The sequence below is a fragment of the Ochotona curzoniae genome, unplaced genomic scaffold (assembly GCF_017591425.1).
Source record: "Ochotona curzoniae isolate NIBS_2020 unplaced genomic scaffold, NIBS_Ocur_1.0 contig_2404, whole genome shotgun sequence".
NCBI classification, from domain to species: Eukaryota; Metazoa; Chordata; class Mammalia; order Lagomorpha; family Ochotonidae; genus Ochotona; species Ochotona curzoniae.
In genome coordinates this window covers 503,564-518,201 of record NW_024465451.1, presented here as the reverse complement: position 1 = coordinate 518,201, position 14,638 = coordinate 503,564, and the positions used below count along the sequence as shown (strand labels likewise).

General features: G+C 46.6%; 1 protein-coding gene across 8 annotated transcripts in view; it reads left to right on the top strand.

Annotated features, from left to right (window-relative positions):
• SRSF4 (serine and arginine rich splicing factor 4) overlaps positions 1 to 14,196 on the top strand; it is a 28,005-nt gene extending 13,809 nt beyond the window's left edge. For 4 of the 8 annotated variants that reach the window (XM_040974066.1, XM_040974065.1, XM_040974064.1 and 1 more), the window contains 5 exons: positions 1,950 to 2,092; positions 2,943 to 3,055; positions 6,892 to 7,106; positions 12,822 to 12,911; positions 13,170 to 14,196. In XM_040974066.1, coding sequence (XP_040830000.1) covers positions 1,950 to 2,092; positions 2,943 to 3,055; positions 6,892 to 7,106; positions 12,822 to 12,911; positions 13,170 to 14,013 — 1,405 coding nt within the window. In that variant the 3' untranslated portion in view covers positions 14,014 to 14,196. Of the gene's footprint in view, positions 1 to 1,949; positions 2,129 to 2,491; positions 2,513 to 2,942; positions 3,056 to 6,891; positions 7,107 to 11,982; positions 11,988 to 12,821; positions 12,912 to 13,169 lie in introns of all 8 variants that reach the window. The other 4 variants (XM_040974068.1, XM_040974067.1, XM_040974070.1 and 1 more) reach the window with 4 other exon arrangements.
• Positions 14,197 to 14,638: the final 442 nt, after the last annotated feature.

The window sequence follows — 14,638 nt, the reverse complement described above, 5'->3', positions numbered from 1 at the left end:
CAGTGCGTCGTGCCATGGCACGGTCTCGCTCATCCCTCATCCCCTTGTTGCTTCACATGGTGCCAGGAAAGGTGATGCTGTGGACAGAGCAGGTTCAGGTTGAGCTTCACAGCAAAGCAAAGGGAGGCACTTTTCTCCTATTTTCCAGTCTATTAAAAATAAGCCAAAGGAGAAAATGGCTTTCTTGCCCTTTAATTTTTGTATTTGAAAATAATAATATAGCTTTCCTGATGATTTTCAAATATTGTGAGAGACTGAAAATCAGTGGCTTGGAGAGGCTTCACCTTCCTTGTCAACTCAGAGCAGCTTCAGAATAGCCCTGACAGATGCTGCTCAGCTGTGCCTGCCTGTGCGGGGTGGGGCCTCGGAGCCTATTCATTGAGCAGGTTTGTGAATTTCTGAATTGTTTGTGTTACTCCAAAACACCTGTGTCTGTTTTAATATGTATTTATTTGAAAGATAAGTTAGCAAGGAGAGAGAAAATCTTTCAACCTCTGGTTCACTCCCCGACATGGCCAGTGGCCAGAGCTGGACCTGTTCAAAGCTGGCAGCTTTTTCTTCTTCTTTGTTTGTTTGTTTGTTTGTTTGTTTTTGTTTATTTTTTTCTTGGAAAGTCAGATTTACAAAAAGAGGGATATTCTAGCCACTGTTTCACTCCCCAAATGACTGCAACAACAAGCGGAGCTAATCCAAAGCTAGAAACTTACTCCGGGTCTCCCACGCAGATGCAGGGTCCCAAGGCTTTGGGCTGTTCTCCGCTGCTCTCCCAGGCCGCAAGCAGGGAGCTGGATGGGAAGTGGCGCAGCCAGGACTTGAACATGCCCTTATGGGATCCTGGCACTTGAAAGGGGAGGATTAGTCAATTGAGTGATTGTGCCAGCCTCTACCAGACATTTCTTTTGGGTATCCCACAATTAGGCCGTCTTCCACTGCTTTTCCTAGCAGGGAGCTGAAATGGAAATGGAGCAGCTGGGACTGGAACAAGCTCCCATATGAGACACAGGCACTGCAGACTGGCAGCTTTCCTTGCCATGCCACAGCACCGATCTGCTCCATTACCATTTTTTTTGGATGAAGGTGAGAGTCAGTCAAGAGTGTAGGTGCCACTTGAGACACTTTGGTGTGAAGAGCCACCGAGGTTGGGGCCTGCGCTTTGTAGACCAGTGTCTGTTTACTTGGAGAGGCTCGTAGGGACTCTTCAATAAGGAAGAATCTGAGCGGTTGAATTCTCAGTGATTTAATCTTGTTAGCAGCTTGGATGAACCTCTGTTTTTAGTGTCAATGTGTTCTAGTGCACGGCCACACTAAGCAGCATATGTGTGCACACAGCCTTGTTAGGATCCCACAGGTGGCTCGTACCTTCCCTTTGTGATTAGGTGTGATCAGTAAGACAGTTTTTCAGAATAATTCATGGTCACAAAGCTACACTTTTGACAACTGGGCTAGACAAAAGTATCGATGTATCTGTCGATAAAACAATTTGCAGGACCTTGTTAACTTTTCTTACAGATATCTTATAAATCTTGTCCTTTGGTTTTATAAATTATATTCTCGAGTAGGATTTGGAGGGAGGGTCCTTTCCGAAATGTTAAAGCACCGATCCTCTGCTAGCGGAAGTGAATAGCTGCATTTTTGGTCTAGTGATTTCCAGAACAGTTAGTTCTCTTGTTCTGATTTCACCTTAAATCAGGCATCCCTGAGGACATCTTTGTAGTTACCAGCCACTTGGGAGGGGAGGGAGCTTTGGGAAGGGCAGCAGAAAGACATTCTCCGTGTATCTAGCCAGTCTCCTGTTAGCAAGCCAGGCGTCTGCCTTAAGCTGGCCGCCTCCTCCTGCAGCAGAACCCACCTAACCTTTGCTAAGCATGCCCCTCATTGCTGTCTCTTGAATGTGAGCGAAGCTGGATGTCACAATGGTAGTGAGCTCGATTTTGTTTGCTGTCTTCTAGATATGGTTTTGTGGAGTTTGATGATCTGCGTGATGCAGATGATGCTGTGTATGAACTCAACGGCAAAGACCTTTGTGGTGAACGAGTAATAGTTGAGCATGCCCGAGGCCCACGTCGAGATGGCAGTTACGGTTCTGGACGCAGTAAGCATTCGGAGGGCATATTTGTATCAGTAATGTGTTTTTATTATTAAATGCTGATTTTTAAAGTAGTTAATTAATGTTATATTTAAATGTATTGATGTTTAAGCCATTTGTTTTATAAATTATATGCTTAAGTATAGAATTTCTGTTATCTTTGATCATGTTTAGTTTTCATTAATGACAAATTTATTTAATACTTTATAAAACATATTAATGATGTGTTTGTGTTGTGTTTTTTCTCTTGTAATGCAATTGTTTTAACATAGATTTAACAAAGACCTCACTGTTTTAATTAAGAGACTCCTTTGGGGCTCAGATGACTGCCTGTTCCATGTGCTGACCTTGGGTTCCCTTCCCATGTGTGGCTGTTGGAACCATGGTGGCCCTTGGCTGACCCAGTCCGGAAGCCACGTGACGACCGCAGCCTTTCCCCGTTAGACCTGGGTGGTGCGGATCCCAAGGGTTAGACACAGATGAGATTAAACTGAAATAGGTGCCTGAAAATCTTTTATTGTCTAAATTTTTCACAAAATTTTATCATTATGTGTAACACCAGTAACTGTAGTAACCTGGCCACTTATTTATAAACTGTTAATGGTTTTGAATTTATGCATGTTTATTTAAAATATGAATTTAATGACTATGTACTTACAACTTTGTAAGTTAAAATTTCATGTTTAACTCATAGTTTTTTAAATAAATTGGTTTGGAATTAAGGGTGGGAATAGAGTTAATGTATGTGCTATTGTTTGGGTGGGGATAAGTCATAGATTTAAGGGGAATGTGTGTTGTGTCGTCCCCCCCCCACTTCTCCTCCACTGAAGTTAACATCTTTCTGACCCTTCCTAAGGTGGCTATGGTTATAGAAGAAGTGGTCGAGATAAATATGGCCCTCCCACCCGCACAGAGTACAGACTTATAGTGGAGAATTTGTCAAGTCGGTGCAGCTGGCAAGACCTAAAGGTTTGAGCCTTTTTAACTTCCTGGGATAAGATTGGGCTGGGATTAGGTCGGGAAGCAGGGACATTTATGTGGACCTGGGCACACACAGACTGCAGTGATATTGCTTATTGGAAAGCCTTGGCAGAGCCTTTGCAAGTTCTCCAGTTACAGACTCCGTAAGAGTACAAACAACATGAGACAAATTTTATCTGTCACTCTAAGAGCTGGTCTGTGCTGTCTGACCTTCTGCTCCACAGATGATGTTGTAGGGACACACCCCTGTGGTTCTCAGTAGCAAGGAAGAGGTCGGAACCACAGTGTTTAGCTGTGACAGGGAAATTTAGGTCGGCTTCCCATGTGGGTCCTTATTGGTGGACATGATCATCTGGCCTGGGCTGATGTATAAGATTTATTTTTCAGTTATTTGTCTTAAATCTCAACAGGAAAGAAAAACCTTGAGCTGTATCTGAACCTGAGTGATCTTAAGAAGACAAATGAAAGATGTTCAGTTTCTGCATTACTTCTCAGTGTTTTGGTTCTTCATTAAAACAAGTTATCTCTAATAAACTGAGAAGTATAGTTAAGCTAGGAAAACTAATGGGGCTGGCATTGCAGCGTAATGGGTTAAGCTGCTGCGCATCTCATATGGGCGTCAGTTCAAGACCTGGCTGCTCCATTTCCTATTCTGCTAATACACCTGGGAAAGCAGCGGAAGCGGTCCCAAGTGCTTGGGCCCCTATACCTGCAGTAGGAGACCCAGAAGACGCTCCTGGCTCCAGCTGACACAGCCCTGGCTATTGCAGCCTTTTGCGGAGTAGAAGATTCTCTTTCTGTCTCTCTCCTTCTCTGTGTAACAACAACTTTCAAATAAATTTTTAAAATAATAAATCCATAAAAAACAACAAAATGTAGGGATCTTAGACATAGTTTGTTTTGTTATTCAAAAAGACTATTTTTTAAGAATACACTTTTTTTTAAATAAATATTTATTTATTTTTACTGGAAAGGCAGATATACAGAAAGTAGGAGAGATAAAGAAGCTCTTCCATCCAGTGGTTCACTCCCCAAGCAGCTACAAAGGTTGGAGCTGAGCTGATCCGAAGCCAGGTGCCAGGAGCTTCTTCCAGGTCTCCCACGCAAGTGCAGCGTCCCAAGGTTTTGATCTGTCCTCAACTACCTTCCCAGGCCACAAGCAGGGAGCTGGATGGGAAGTGGAGCCACCAGGATTAGAATTGGCGCCCATATGGGATCCTGACACGTGCAAGGTCAGGACTTTTAGCTGCTAGGCTATCGGCCAGGCCCAAAAGGACACTTTTTCTTTTAAGGCAGTTTTAACTTAAGTACTTACATTCCTCCCTCCCTCCTTCCTTTCTTTCTTTTTAATTTGTTCTTACCAACCTTCAGAAAACACAGATGAAATCCAGAAAAAGTTAAGTCACATACCTAGTGTTATTTTTTACGTACCAACTCTTATCAGAAAGCTGGCACTAGGTCTTGATTCCCAGTCTGGCCTTCTTCTTGTGTATTGTCAGCATTGTAGCAGAAGTTTATTGAACATATGCTGGCAAAATTATGCTTGCTAAAGAGATGACAACAGTGTCCCGAAAGTCAGAGATTGAACATTGTGGACAAGAGCTGGAAAAGGCTGCTCTGAAGATACTGTAATTAAATTAACTTATTGGGCCTGGCGCCGTGGCCTAGCGGCTAAAGTCCTCACCTTGAACGCCCAGGGATCCAATATTGGCGCCAGTTCTAATCCCAGCAGCTCCACTTCCCATCCAGCTCTCTGCTTGTGGCCTGGGAAAGCAGTCGAGGACGGCCCAAAGCTTTGGGACCCTGCACCCGTTTGGGAGACCTGGAAGAAGTTCCTGGCTCCTGGCTTCAGATCAGCATAGCATTGGCCGTTGCGCTCACTTGGGGAGTGAATCATCGGACGGAAGATCTTCCTCTCTGTCTCTCCTCCTCTCTGTATATCTGACTTTCCAATAAAAAAATAATAAAAATCTTTGCAAAAAATAATTAACTTATTAACTGCACTGCCGAGGGGCAGAGAGGAGGTTAGTCATGATAAACTTATGAAAGAGTTAAACAAGTTGAGAGGCTGGTGTTGTAACATAGCAGATTAAGCCACTGCCTATGATGCCAGCATCCCATATTGGCACCGATTCATGTCTGCCAATGTGCTGAGAAGACAGTGGGAGCTAACCGAGTCTTTGGGCCTCTGCCACCAGCGTGGGAGACCCGGATGGAGGTCCAGGTTCCTGGCGCAGCTCAGCCCAGCCCTGGCTGTTGTGAGGATCTGGGGAATGACCAGCAGATGAAAGATTTTCTAACTCTGCACGGAAAAATAAAATAAAATCTTTAATATATGTGTGTGTATGATACATATGTTGAAATTCACCAAAACGTCTTCCCATAATATACATTCCATGAAGTTTTTGAATGTCCCACACTTATGTGGATTACAAAAAATTGTTACACCAGAAGAAGCATATGTTTTGGATTCAGATTTTAGGATTATATTTATTTGAGAGAGTTCCTGCTCACTGGTTTATATCCCGAGTGTTGACTGTAGCTAGCTTCAGTGGGGCCCAAAGCCGAGAGCCAGCAGCTCAGTCCTTGTGTCGCATGTGGGTAACGGGGCCTAGCACCATTGCTTCACACAGCCCGCACGGGCAGGTAGCTGGAGTCAGCCCGGTACATGGGCGCCCTCTCTGTGCTCAGAGGCTGGCTGCTCATGTACGTGGGGTTAATATTAACTTGTACTCAAGGTCATTAGAAAAGGGAAGTGAATTTCTACATAAAAGCCTACAATGGTTCCTGGCGCAGTAATTCCTAGGTATTGATCAAGAAATGCAAAAGCAAAACAAATGTAAGAGCTCATGTTAGTATTTTAAAGGTGCAAATGTGCAGTGCCTACGATGATGGCGTTGAGGACCAGCAGCATTGTCCGTAGCGTTGAGCGTGCGGGGAGCGAGTTCATCCCCTCTGAGCAGACTTTGGCTGTTTCACTTATTGCCTACCTGCATTACTTTGAACAGTTCCTTGATAGTATCTCTTTTACTTTCCACAACTGCAAAATGGGGTTGGTGATTGTATCTTCCTAATGTGGTTGTAAACAGGGCTAGATTAATAAAACTTATCTATCATGCGGTATGTTAGATGTTATTGTTAGCAGTTTGGAAGTTGGGTGCTGTGAAAAAAAACTGCTTGCATTGTGGTGCAGCAGACTAAGCTGCCCCTTGGGGTGTGTGCATTCTGTAATGGAGTTGCTCGGTTGGGTCCTGGCCCCTTCACATCTGAGCCAGCTTGCTACTCATGCTCCTGGCTGGCAGGCGAGTACTTGGGTTCCCGCCACTCACGTGGGAGACCCAGATGGCTTTCTAGGCTCCCACACTTGAACTTGGCCCAGCCTGGCAAGCATTTGAGGAATAAACCAGCAGATAGAAGGTGTGTGTGTGTCCGTGTGTCCATGTCTGTGTCTTCCTTCCTCCCTCTCTGTCCCTCTCTGTTTTGTTACTCTGCCTTTCCAGTGAATAGATGGTGGTGATATGACCTTGTATAAACAAACAACTTACTACTATAAATTAACAGAACTACAGTTAACAAAGCTTTTATTATTATTATGCAACTTTATTTTAGAGAAGCAACTGAATATTTATTATCTCTGCCACTAGCCTAATTGCTTGGTACTTTAAAGAACTTCAGTAAGTGGCTGGTGGATAGATGGTGATATTAAAGACTTCATTCTAAGGAAAGTTGGTGTTTTCTTAAAGGAAAAAAAAACTTTAATTGTGGTGATGACATTAGGTATTTTGGCATAACATGTCATAACTTCCACATTTTCTCTTTCTTAGGATTATATGCGTCAGGCAGGAGAAGTGACTTACGCAGATGCCCACAAGGGACGCAAGAATGAAGGGGTGATTGAATTTGTGTCTTACTCCGATATGAAAAGAGCTTTGGAAAAGTTGGATGGAACAGAAGTCAATGGCAGAAAAATCAGATTAGTTGAAGATAAGCCTGGCTCTCGACGGCGCCGATCCTACTCCAGGAGCCGGAGCCATTCCAGGTACAGTTGAGGTCCCCCCAGAACTTCAGTAGTGAGCTGCAATAGATACGCTATGCACACGCTCCCCAAGTTCTCCGAGCATGAGCTCATCTGGCTCAGTAACTCAAAACTTTGAACTGAACACTGATCTGTAACACTGGAACTCTGAGGTCATGAGTACAAGTAGAAGTGACGTCCTTTCCCTGAGACCACAGGCTGCTTCAACATTTCATCTTGACTTCCAGATCCTAACATGTTTGGGGACACACATCGCCACTTGATCCTTGGGTTCTCTCCCAGGTAGCCCAGCTGCTCTCGGGGAGGGAAACTGTCTCCTCTGGTGGCTGCCCTGCACAGGCCGGATGATGGGTTCAGTCCTGACGAGGTGGTTGCGAACAAGAGCCGTCAGTCCCTGGCCTCAGCACACTCAGCGCAGTAGAGGAGATGGACGCTTCAGCATGTAGTTGTCATTGGGACAGTGTGTCACAGGGAATACAGCACAGCTACTCTAGGGAGTTGGCAGAGCCAACTGAGCCCTGAAGGATCCAGTTACAGTGGGCAAGAAGAAGGGGAGGAAGTGCCTTTCTAGCAGCTTAGAAGAGCAGTCCTGGGAGTCTCTCAAAGTGGGCTGACAGGAGGGACCAGGAGAGGAGCTGCAGATGGGGTGAGGAAGCAGAGCCTCTGCGGGCCCAGCTAAGGAGGTAGAGGAGGGGAATGTCTTCAGAAACTTTTAAGCTTTGTCTTTGTTTTGGATAATTCAGATTCGTAAAGCACCACCGAAAATCTGAGTCCCTTTAAACTTATCACCCCTACAGCAGATTTTTTTTTTAAAGATTTATTTTATTTTTTTATTGGAAAATCAGATATACAGAGAGGAGGAAAGACAGAGAGGAAGATCTTCCATTCGATGATTCACTTCTCAAGTGGCCACAACGGCCAGAGCTGACTGATCCGAAGCCAGGTGCCAGGAGCTTCTACCAGGTCTCCCACATGGGCACAAGGTCCCAAGGCCTGGGACAGTTCTTGACTATTTTCCCAGGCCACAGGCGGGAACTAGAAGGAAAGTGGAGCGGCCAGGACATGAATCAGTGCCCACATGGAATCCTGGCACATGCAAGGCGAGGACTTTTAGCCACTCGGCTACCATGCCAGACCCCAGATTTTTTTTTTTTTAAGATGTATTTGTTTTTATTAGAAAGGCAGACATGAGGAGGAGAGATAGAGGAAGATCTTCCGATGATTCACTCCCCAAGTGACCACAACAGCCGGTGCTGTGCCAATCCAAAGCTGGGAACCAGGAACCTCTTCCATGTCTCCCAAGCGGGTGTGAGGTCCCAAGGCTTTGGGCCGTCCTCAACTGCTTTCCCAGGCCACAAGCAGGGAGCTGGATGGGAAGCAGGGTAACCAGGATTAGAACCGGCACCCATATAGGATCCAAGCACGTTCAAGGCGAGGACTTTAGTCGCTAAGGTACGCCACCAGGCCCTGGCCCCAGATTTTTATTTTGTCCGTCTTGTTTCATGATGTCCTCCTGCTGCATTGTTTTGTTTTCCTGTTTGTTTGTTTTTTAAGTTTTATTTTTGATGATGTTTACATGGTTGATTAGGGTGGGAAGGGTTGAGGATCAGGGGGTGGTGGGTGAGACCATTGTTTACACAGTTTCTTTTTGTTGTATATATGGAGAGGGGAATACAAGAGGAGAAGCCACACCCAGGCTCCCAACCACATTACCTGGGGGATGGAAAACTGCCACTCTATGTCATCCCAGGTTCCCCATGGTGGAACATTTTCCAAGGATTCTGCTCATACGGTTTTGATAATTCTGAGATGCTGCTGATATCGCTACTCCATAGATGAGAAAATCCTTCCAAGGTTGATTGGCTGTCATAGTACACCTCCAAGTCTTCATTAGCCCAGATATTTGCTGTCAAGCTTCACTGGGTTAGTTGATCAGCTTGTTTTGCCCTTCATCCTCAGCAAACCAGTGGGTGCCGTGACTCAGCCCAGCCCTGCCCAACACATGCTCAGCCCCCATGTATCCCAAGGGGAGCTGCAGCCCCGTCAGAGCAACCTCCAGTAACCCCCACTAATCCCTCACTCCGGTTCCCGTGTCTGCCAGCATGTGTAGTGGACTGGTCTGATTTGCCCCACATTGCCTTGAGATCTTGTATACATCATGGGCATTGAAACCTAACTCAGCTTAACCAACTCCACCCTCCATCCCACACTCATGCCAGCAGGTGCCACTGGCTATCCAGACAGGCCCGCTCCCTTCCTGGTTCTCATGTTCACCAGTGGGAGTTGCAGCCCATCAGAGAGGAGCCCACAACCTCTCCTCTGGACCCTGCCCCAGATGTTGCGCTTCAGGTGGTTCTGCAGTCTAGCTCAACAGGACTTACCCCTAGTCTCAGCATTTGCCAGCTCATGCTGCGGCAGAGACCAGCCCACTTGCCCTTATTCTGGCTTTTGACTATACCAGTGGGATACAGTTAGTTAGCCCAAGCTGGCTCTCCCCCAACCCAATTCACCTGTAGGCCAACAGGTGTTGTAGCCCTGCCTGGCCTACCCCCAGTTCGAGTTCTCTCACTTGCCATCATGAGTGGTGGCCTAGCATTGGAGTCTCAACTCATCACTGTAGCCCCGCCCCAGTCTCACGTGCCTTGGTGGGTACTGTGGCCCGTCTCACCTTGGCATTTCCTGGCGAGGGCTACAGCCTGACCCAGCCCTGTTTGCCCCTGTCCCAGCTCGCACTGGCTGGAGCTACTGCCCAACCCAGCACAGTCAGCCCCCAGGCCCGGCTCTAATGTGAATTGGCTGTGCTGCATTCATTTAAGGAAGGTCTAGATAGCCTGCTGGGTGTCTCTGATTTGTTACATAAAGCCATGATTGCACAGCAAAATTAGCAGTGATTCCATAGTATTTATTCCTGGTTCATATTTTGACTTTCCTCTTTCCTTTATATTCTGTTCAGACTAGGATCCCATGTAAAATCATTTTGCACTCAGATGAAATTTCTCTTAATTTCACATTTCATCATTGCCATATGAATAATCCATTTTATCTTCCATGCATTTAGTTATCAAAGACAGCGTTATCTGTTGTGAAGGTTTCCCAGGTTTACAGTTGGCTCATGACACTCTTGTAGTCGAACATCTCCCTTTCCTGTGACCTTAAAGTTAGATCTTCAGACCTCAGAGAAAGGGCATGATTTTATATATTAAAACACTTTAGTAGGACTTCATATCTCCTGTTGCACCACTTAATATTGCCACATCTTCATGTTGCATTTTTAATATCAAGGTTGGCTCAGTGTAAAGGGCCAGTGGTGTTTTGCCACCAGCATCCCATACTACAGGCCCATAGTGCTCCACTTCTGGTCCGGCTTCCTGCTGACACACCCTGGAGGGCAGCAGAGGATGGTGCAAGTCCTCAGGCCCTGCCCTGACCGCCTGGAAAGTGAGCCAGCACATAGAAGTCTATCTCTGTGCTTCTCTTTGCCTTTCAAATAAGTAAAAAATCATATCTTTCCAAAAATTTAAAAAAAAAAAAAAGGTTTAATACAGTTCATCAGACTGAGCCAAAATATGAGATGTTAGATATGTTAGCTGTCCCCCGGCAACCTCCAAAGAGGTTGTTGCTTAGTATCCGTGTGAACGACATCTTAGATGTTTATATATTTGTTGGTAATCTATTAGTAATAATTTTTCTGGGCACAGATTTTTCTTTGTTTACTGGGTGAGTTTAAGCTGGTTCCTGTTTTCAGTGTTTTGATTTTTTAACTTTCCCTTTGCCTTTGATTTTCAAACTACAGTTAAAGGAATAGTTCATGAGTACCTACATACTGTAAACTTTCCTGACTTTAACGGTATTTTACCTTTTTTTTTCTCTTTTCATGTTTATATGTACACACATAGAAAAACGTTTGTGTTGCTAGGACGTTTGAAAGTGAGAGAAATGATGACGCTTTTGAGAATAAATACTTGAGCATGTGTGCCCAGTGGTGTCAGTAACCAAAGCTCTGTATTCTCACCTAACTGCATTAACAGTGTGGAATTCCATTAGTCACCCAATATCCAAGCAGTATTTGGTCTGTGTGTGTTTTTTTAAAAGATGTATTTATTTAAAAGAGTGAAAGAGTGATCTTCCCAGGCGGCCACAGAGGCTGGGACTGGGTCAGACCGCAGCCAGGAACCAGGAACTCCATGCAGCTCTCCTCCCAGACTCTTGGCACCTTCACTGCCTTCCCAGGCTCATTAGTGAGATGCTGTATTGGAAGAAGAGCAGCCAGGACTGGACTCTGCACTCCAGTATGGGATGATGGAGGTCCCATGTGCCATCTTAACCTTCCATAAAATGCCAGCCTGCCAACAGGTGTCTTTGTAACCAATATTTTTTCTTTTTTGGTTCAGCTATATATTGTGCAAAGTTTTTATATCTCTAGTCTAAGAACCCACTCTTTTCTCCATAACATTTTTGTTTGTGTATTTTTTAATATATTCAAGAGGCAGGGAGACAGATCGGAACTCACCAGATGCTTACAGAAAGCTAACAAGCTGGGAGCCAGGTGGTCGCAACCCAACTACATGAACCATTACCTGCTGCCTCCTGCAGTGCATATTAGCAAGAAACTGCAATGAGAAACTGGAGCCAGAATTGAATCTAGGTGTCCCAGTGTGGCAAGTGGACATGTTACCTGAAGGCCAGTTTCTTAGTACTGTTTAATAACTTGAAATATAAAGAGACTGAGATCTCCCATTCTCTAGTTTACTTCCCAAATGCATACAAATTTCAGGTCTCCTGTGTAGGTGGCAGGGACTCGATTGAGCCATCACCTGCCACTCCCAGGGTGTGCATTAGCAGGGTACTGCATCCGAAGTGGAGCTGGGACTGGAAGCAGGCACAGTGAGGTGAGTTGCAGGTGTCCCAGACAGCAGCTTACCTGTTACGCCAGATACCCACTGCAGCTTTGTAAATACTGTCCCACTTTCTTCGTTATCATTTTCTTGTTGATATCATTAAACCTGCATTTTATCCCCTGAACTTCTTGTGACCTGTGCAGCAGGTATGGAGAAGGGTGGAGTAAAAGCTCTTGGCAGAGTCTAGGCAGCAGCCTCAGAGACTCTGAGTTTCCCTCTTTGTGACGTGAGAGGAGGTGTTCTAGACCTGTCTCGTTTATTTGCTGCCCTCCAGTGGAATCAGTCATTTCCAAAAAGCCCTAAAGTTAGAGCTACACCCAGTAAGTGTGTGTTTTCTCACAGCATCTCCCTGGTGACTAGACAACAAAGGGTCAGCACCGATGCAGAAAGGCTTGCTAGGAGGCTCTTGTGGTACCAGGAATGAAACAATAGCAGCTCACTCAGGGAGCCAGCTGCAGAATGGTGGATGGAGAAGGCAGGAGTGAGGAGCATTGGACATGGGGGGGTGAGGAGGAGAGCAGATGGCTCTGGTTTCTGGTCTAAGGAAGCAGGTGAACAATAATGGCATCTGTTGGAACCCCTGAAAGGAGAAGACAGGGATGGGGAAATGAAGGGTTCACCACTGAGGGGAAGGACTCGGGTCCCAGCCAGGTGGATGGTTTGCAGCTGGCCGGCTCTGGGCTCCTAGGCCGTAGGAGAGCTTAGGTGCCTGGCCACAGCTAAAACTGCCCCTGCACACTTGCTTCATTAGGATATCTTGGTCAACTCAAATTAACCAGCTTTTTGTCATCAAGCATTACAAAATATTTTTCTCCCCTAGATCTCGCTCCAGAAGCAGACATTCCCGGAAGAGCAGAAGCCGAAGTGGCAGCAGCAAGAGCAGTCGTTCTAAGAGCAGATCCCGGTCCAGGTAGGTCTACCTGGTGCACGAAGGAGGCCAGCAGGAAGCCCCCACACAAGGCGCACCTTGACTGTAATCCTGTGAGCAGCGCCCTGTCACTGCAACCTTCCCAGGCCTGGGTGGGAATTGTGGGAGTTCAGAAGCCAAGTCCTGGCCAGTGCCAGCCACACCTTGTGTTTGGGGGCACGCCTCCACACACACCTCTCCTCTCCTGGTTAGCATGCATCCTAGGCCCGTGTGACTCACCAAAATGCTGTGTCCCCTCAGGTCAGGGTCCCGTTCCCGGAGCAAGAGCCGCAGCCGCAGTAAGAGCCGCAGCCGCAGCAAGAGCCGCAGCCGCAGCAAGAAGGAGAAAAGCAGGAGCCCCAGCAAAGATGACGGCAGCCGCAGCAGGAGCCGCAGCGCCGGCCAGAGCCGCAGCAAGAGTAAAGATCAGGTGGAAGAGAAGGCCCAGGACAGTGACAGCGCCAGCAAGCCCAAAAGCCAGAGTCCCAGTCGGCATAAAAGTAAGAGTAAGAGCAGGAGCAGGAGTCCGGAGCGGAGAGAAGGGGAGGGGACGCACAGGGGCGGGAGCCGGAGCCGGAGCCAGGAGAAGAGTGACCACCGTCGGAGCCGGAGCAAAGGGGGCAGCAGGAGCCGCAGCAGGAGCCGCAGCAAGAGCAAGGACAAGAGAAGGGGCAGGAAACGGAGCAGGGAGGAGAGCCGCAGCCGCAGCCGCAGCCTGAGTCGCAGCCGTAGCCGCAGCCGCAGCCGCAGCAAGAGCGAGAGGAGCCGGAAGCGAGGCAGCAAGCGGGACGGCAAGACGGGCAGCGGCAAGAAGAAGAAGGAAGACACCGAGCGCTCCCAGTCCAAGTCGCCGTCCCGCTCGAGGTCAAAGGAGCAGGAACAGGCCAGATCCGACTCTGGCCAGAGGGAAGGCCAAGGAGAGAGCGAGGATGCTGCCCCCAAGCAGGAGGGCCGGTCCAGGTCAAGATCCAATTCCAAACCAAAAGCAAACCTTCCATCAGAATCACGTTCCCGATCAAAGTCCGTTTCGAAAACCCAATCACGATCCAAATCTCGGTCCAGATCTGCTTCCAGGTCGCCCTCCCGGTCGCGATCCAGGTCCTAACTGGTCACGGCCGCGGCTGGAACCACGGAGAAGTCTTTGTACATGTTTGGTAGCCGTAGCACAAGTGATTGAAGTAGAACACGTCACTGCTGTACATTTTTAACTCCCTTAATGGTGTGTCTATAATTGTTAAATCTAAGTGCTTCCTCTCAGTAAAGCCTCCTGCTCGACTGAAAAAAAAAACAGATCTCTTTGAAGCCCCCTTCCTCATGGCCCATGCTAGAATATCCAGGACGCCTTGGCCTTGAGGCCTGGCTTTTCCCATGGGGCACTCAGTACCTGGGCGGCTTTAGGTTGGAGATAGGTAGGTATGGTGAATTCAACCATTTTTGCCCTTGAATTAATGCCCTTTGATGTATGCCATTTAGTGAAAGTGCTAAGTCTCAAGTCTCTTACCACTTTGAGTTCCTATTTTTGGACTTAACAAAATTGTGAATAGCACAGTCGGGGAGAAGTGATACCTGCAGTAACCCATAGGAAATAAACTAGAGTTCCATATTCTGGTATTGTGATTATATTGTTTTATATTAAAAAGAAGAAAAGGATTTTTTTTAATTTTATTTTTCCCCGTCTTTCAGAGTATAGTGACCCCTGTTTCCATTAAATTTGAATAAAGACTATTTTT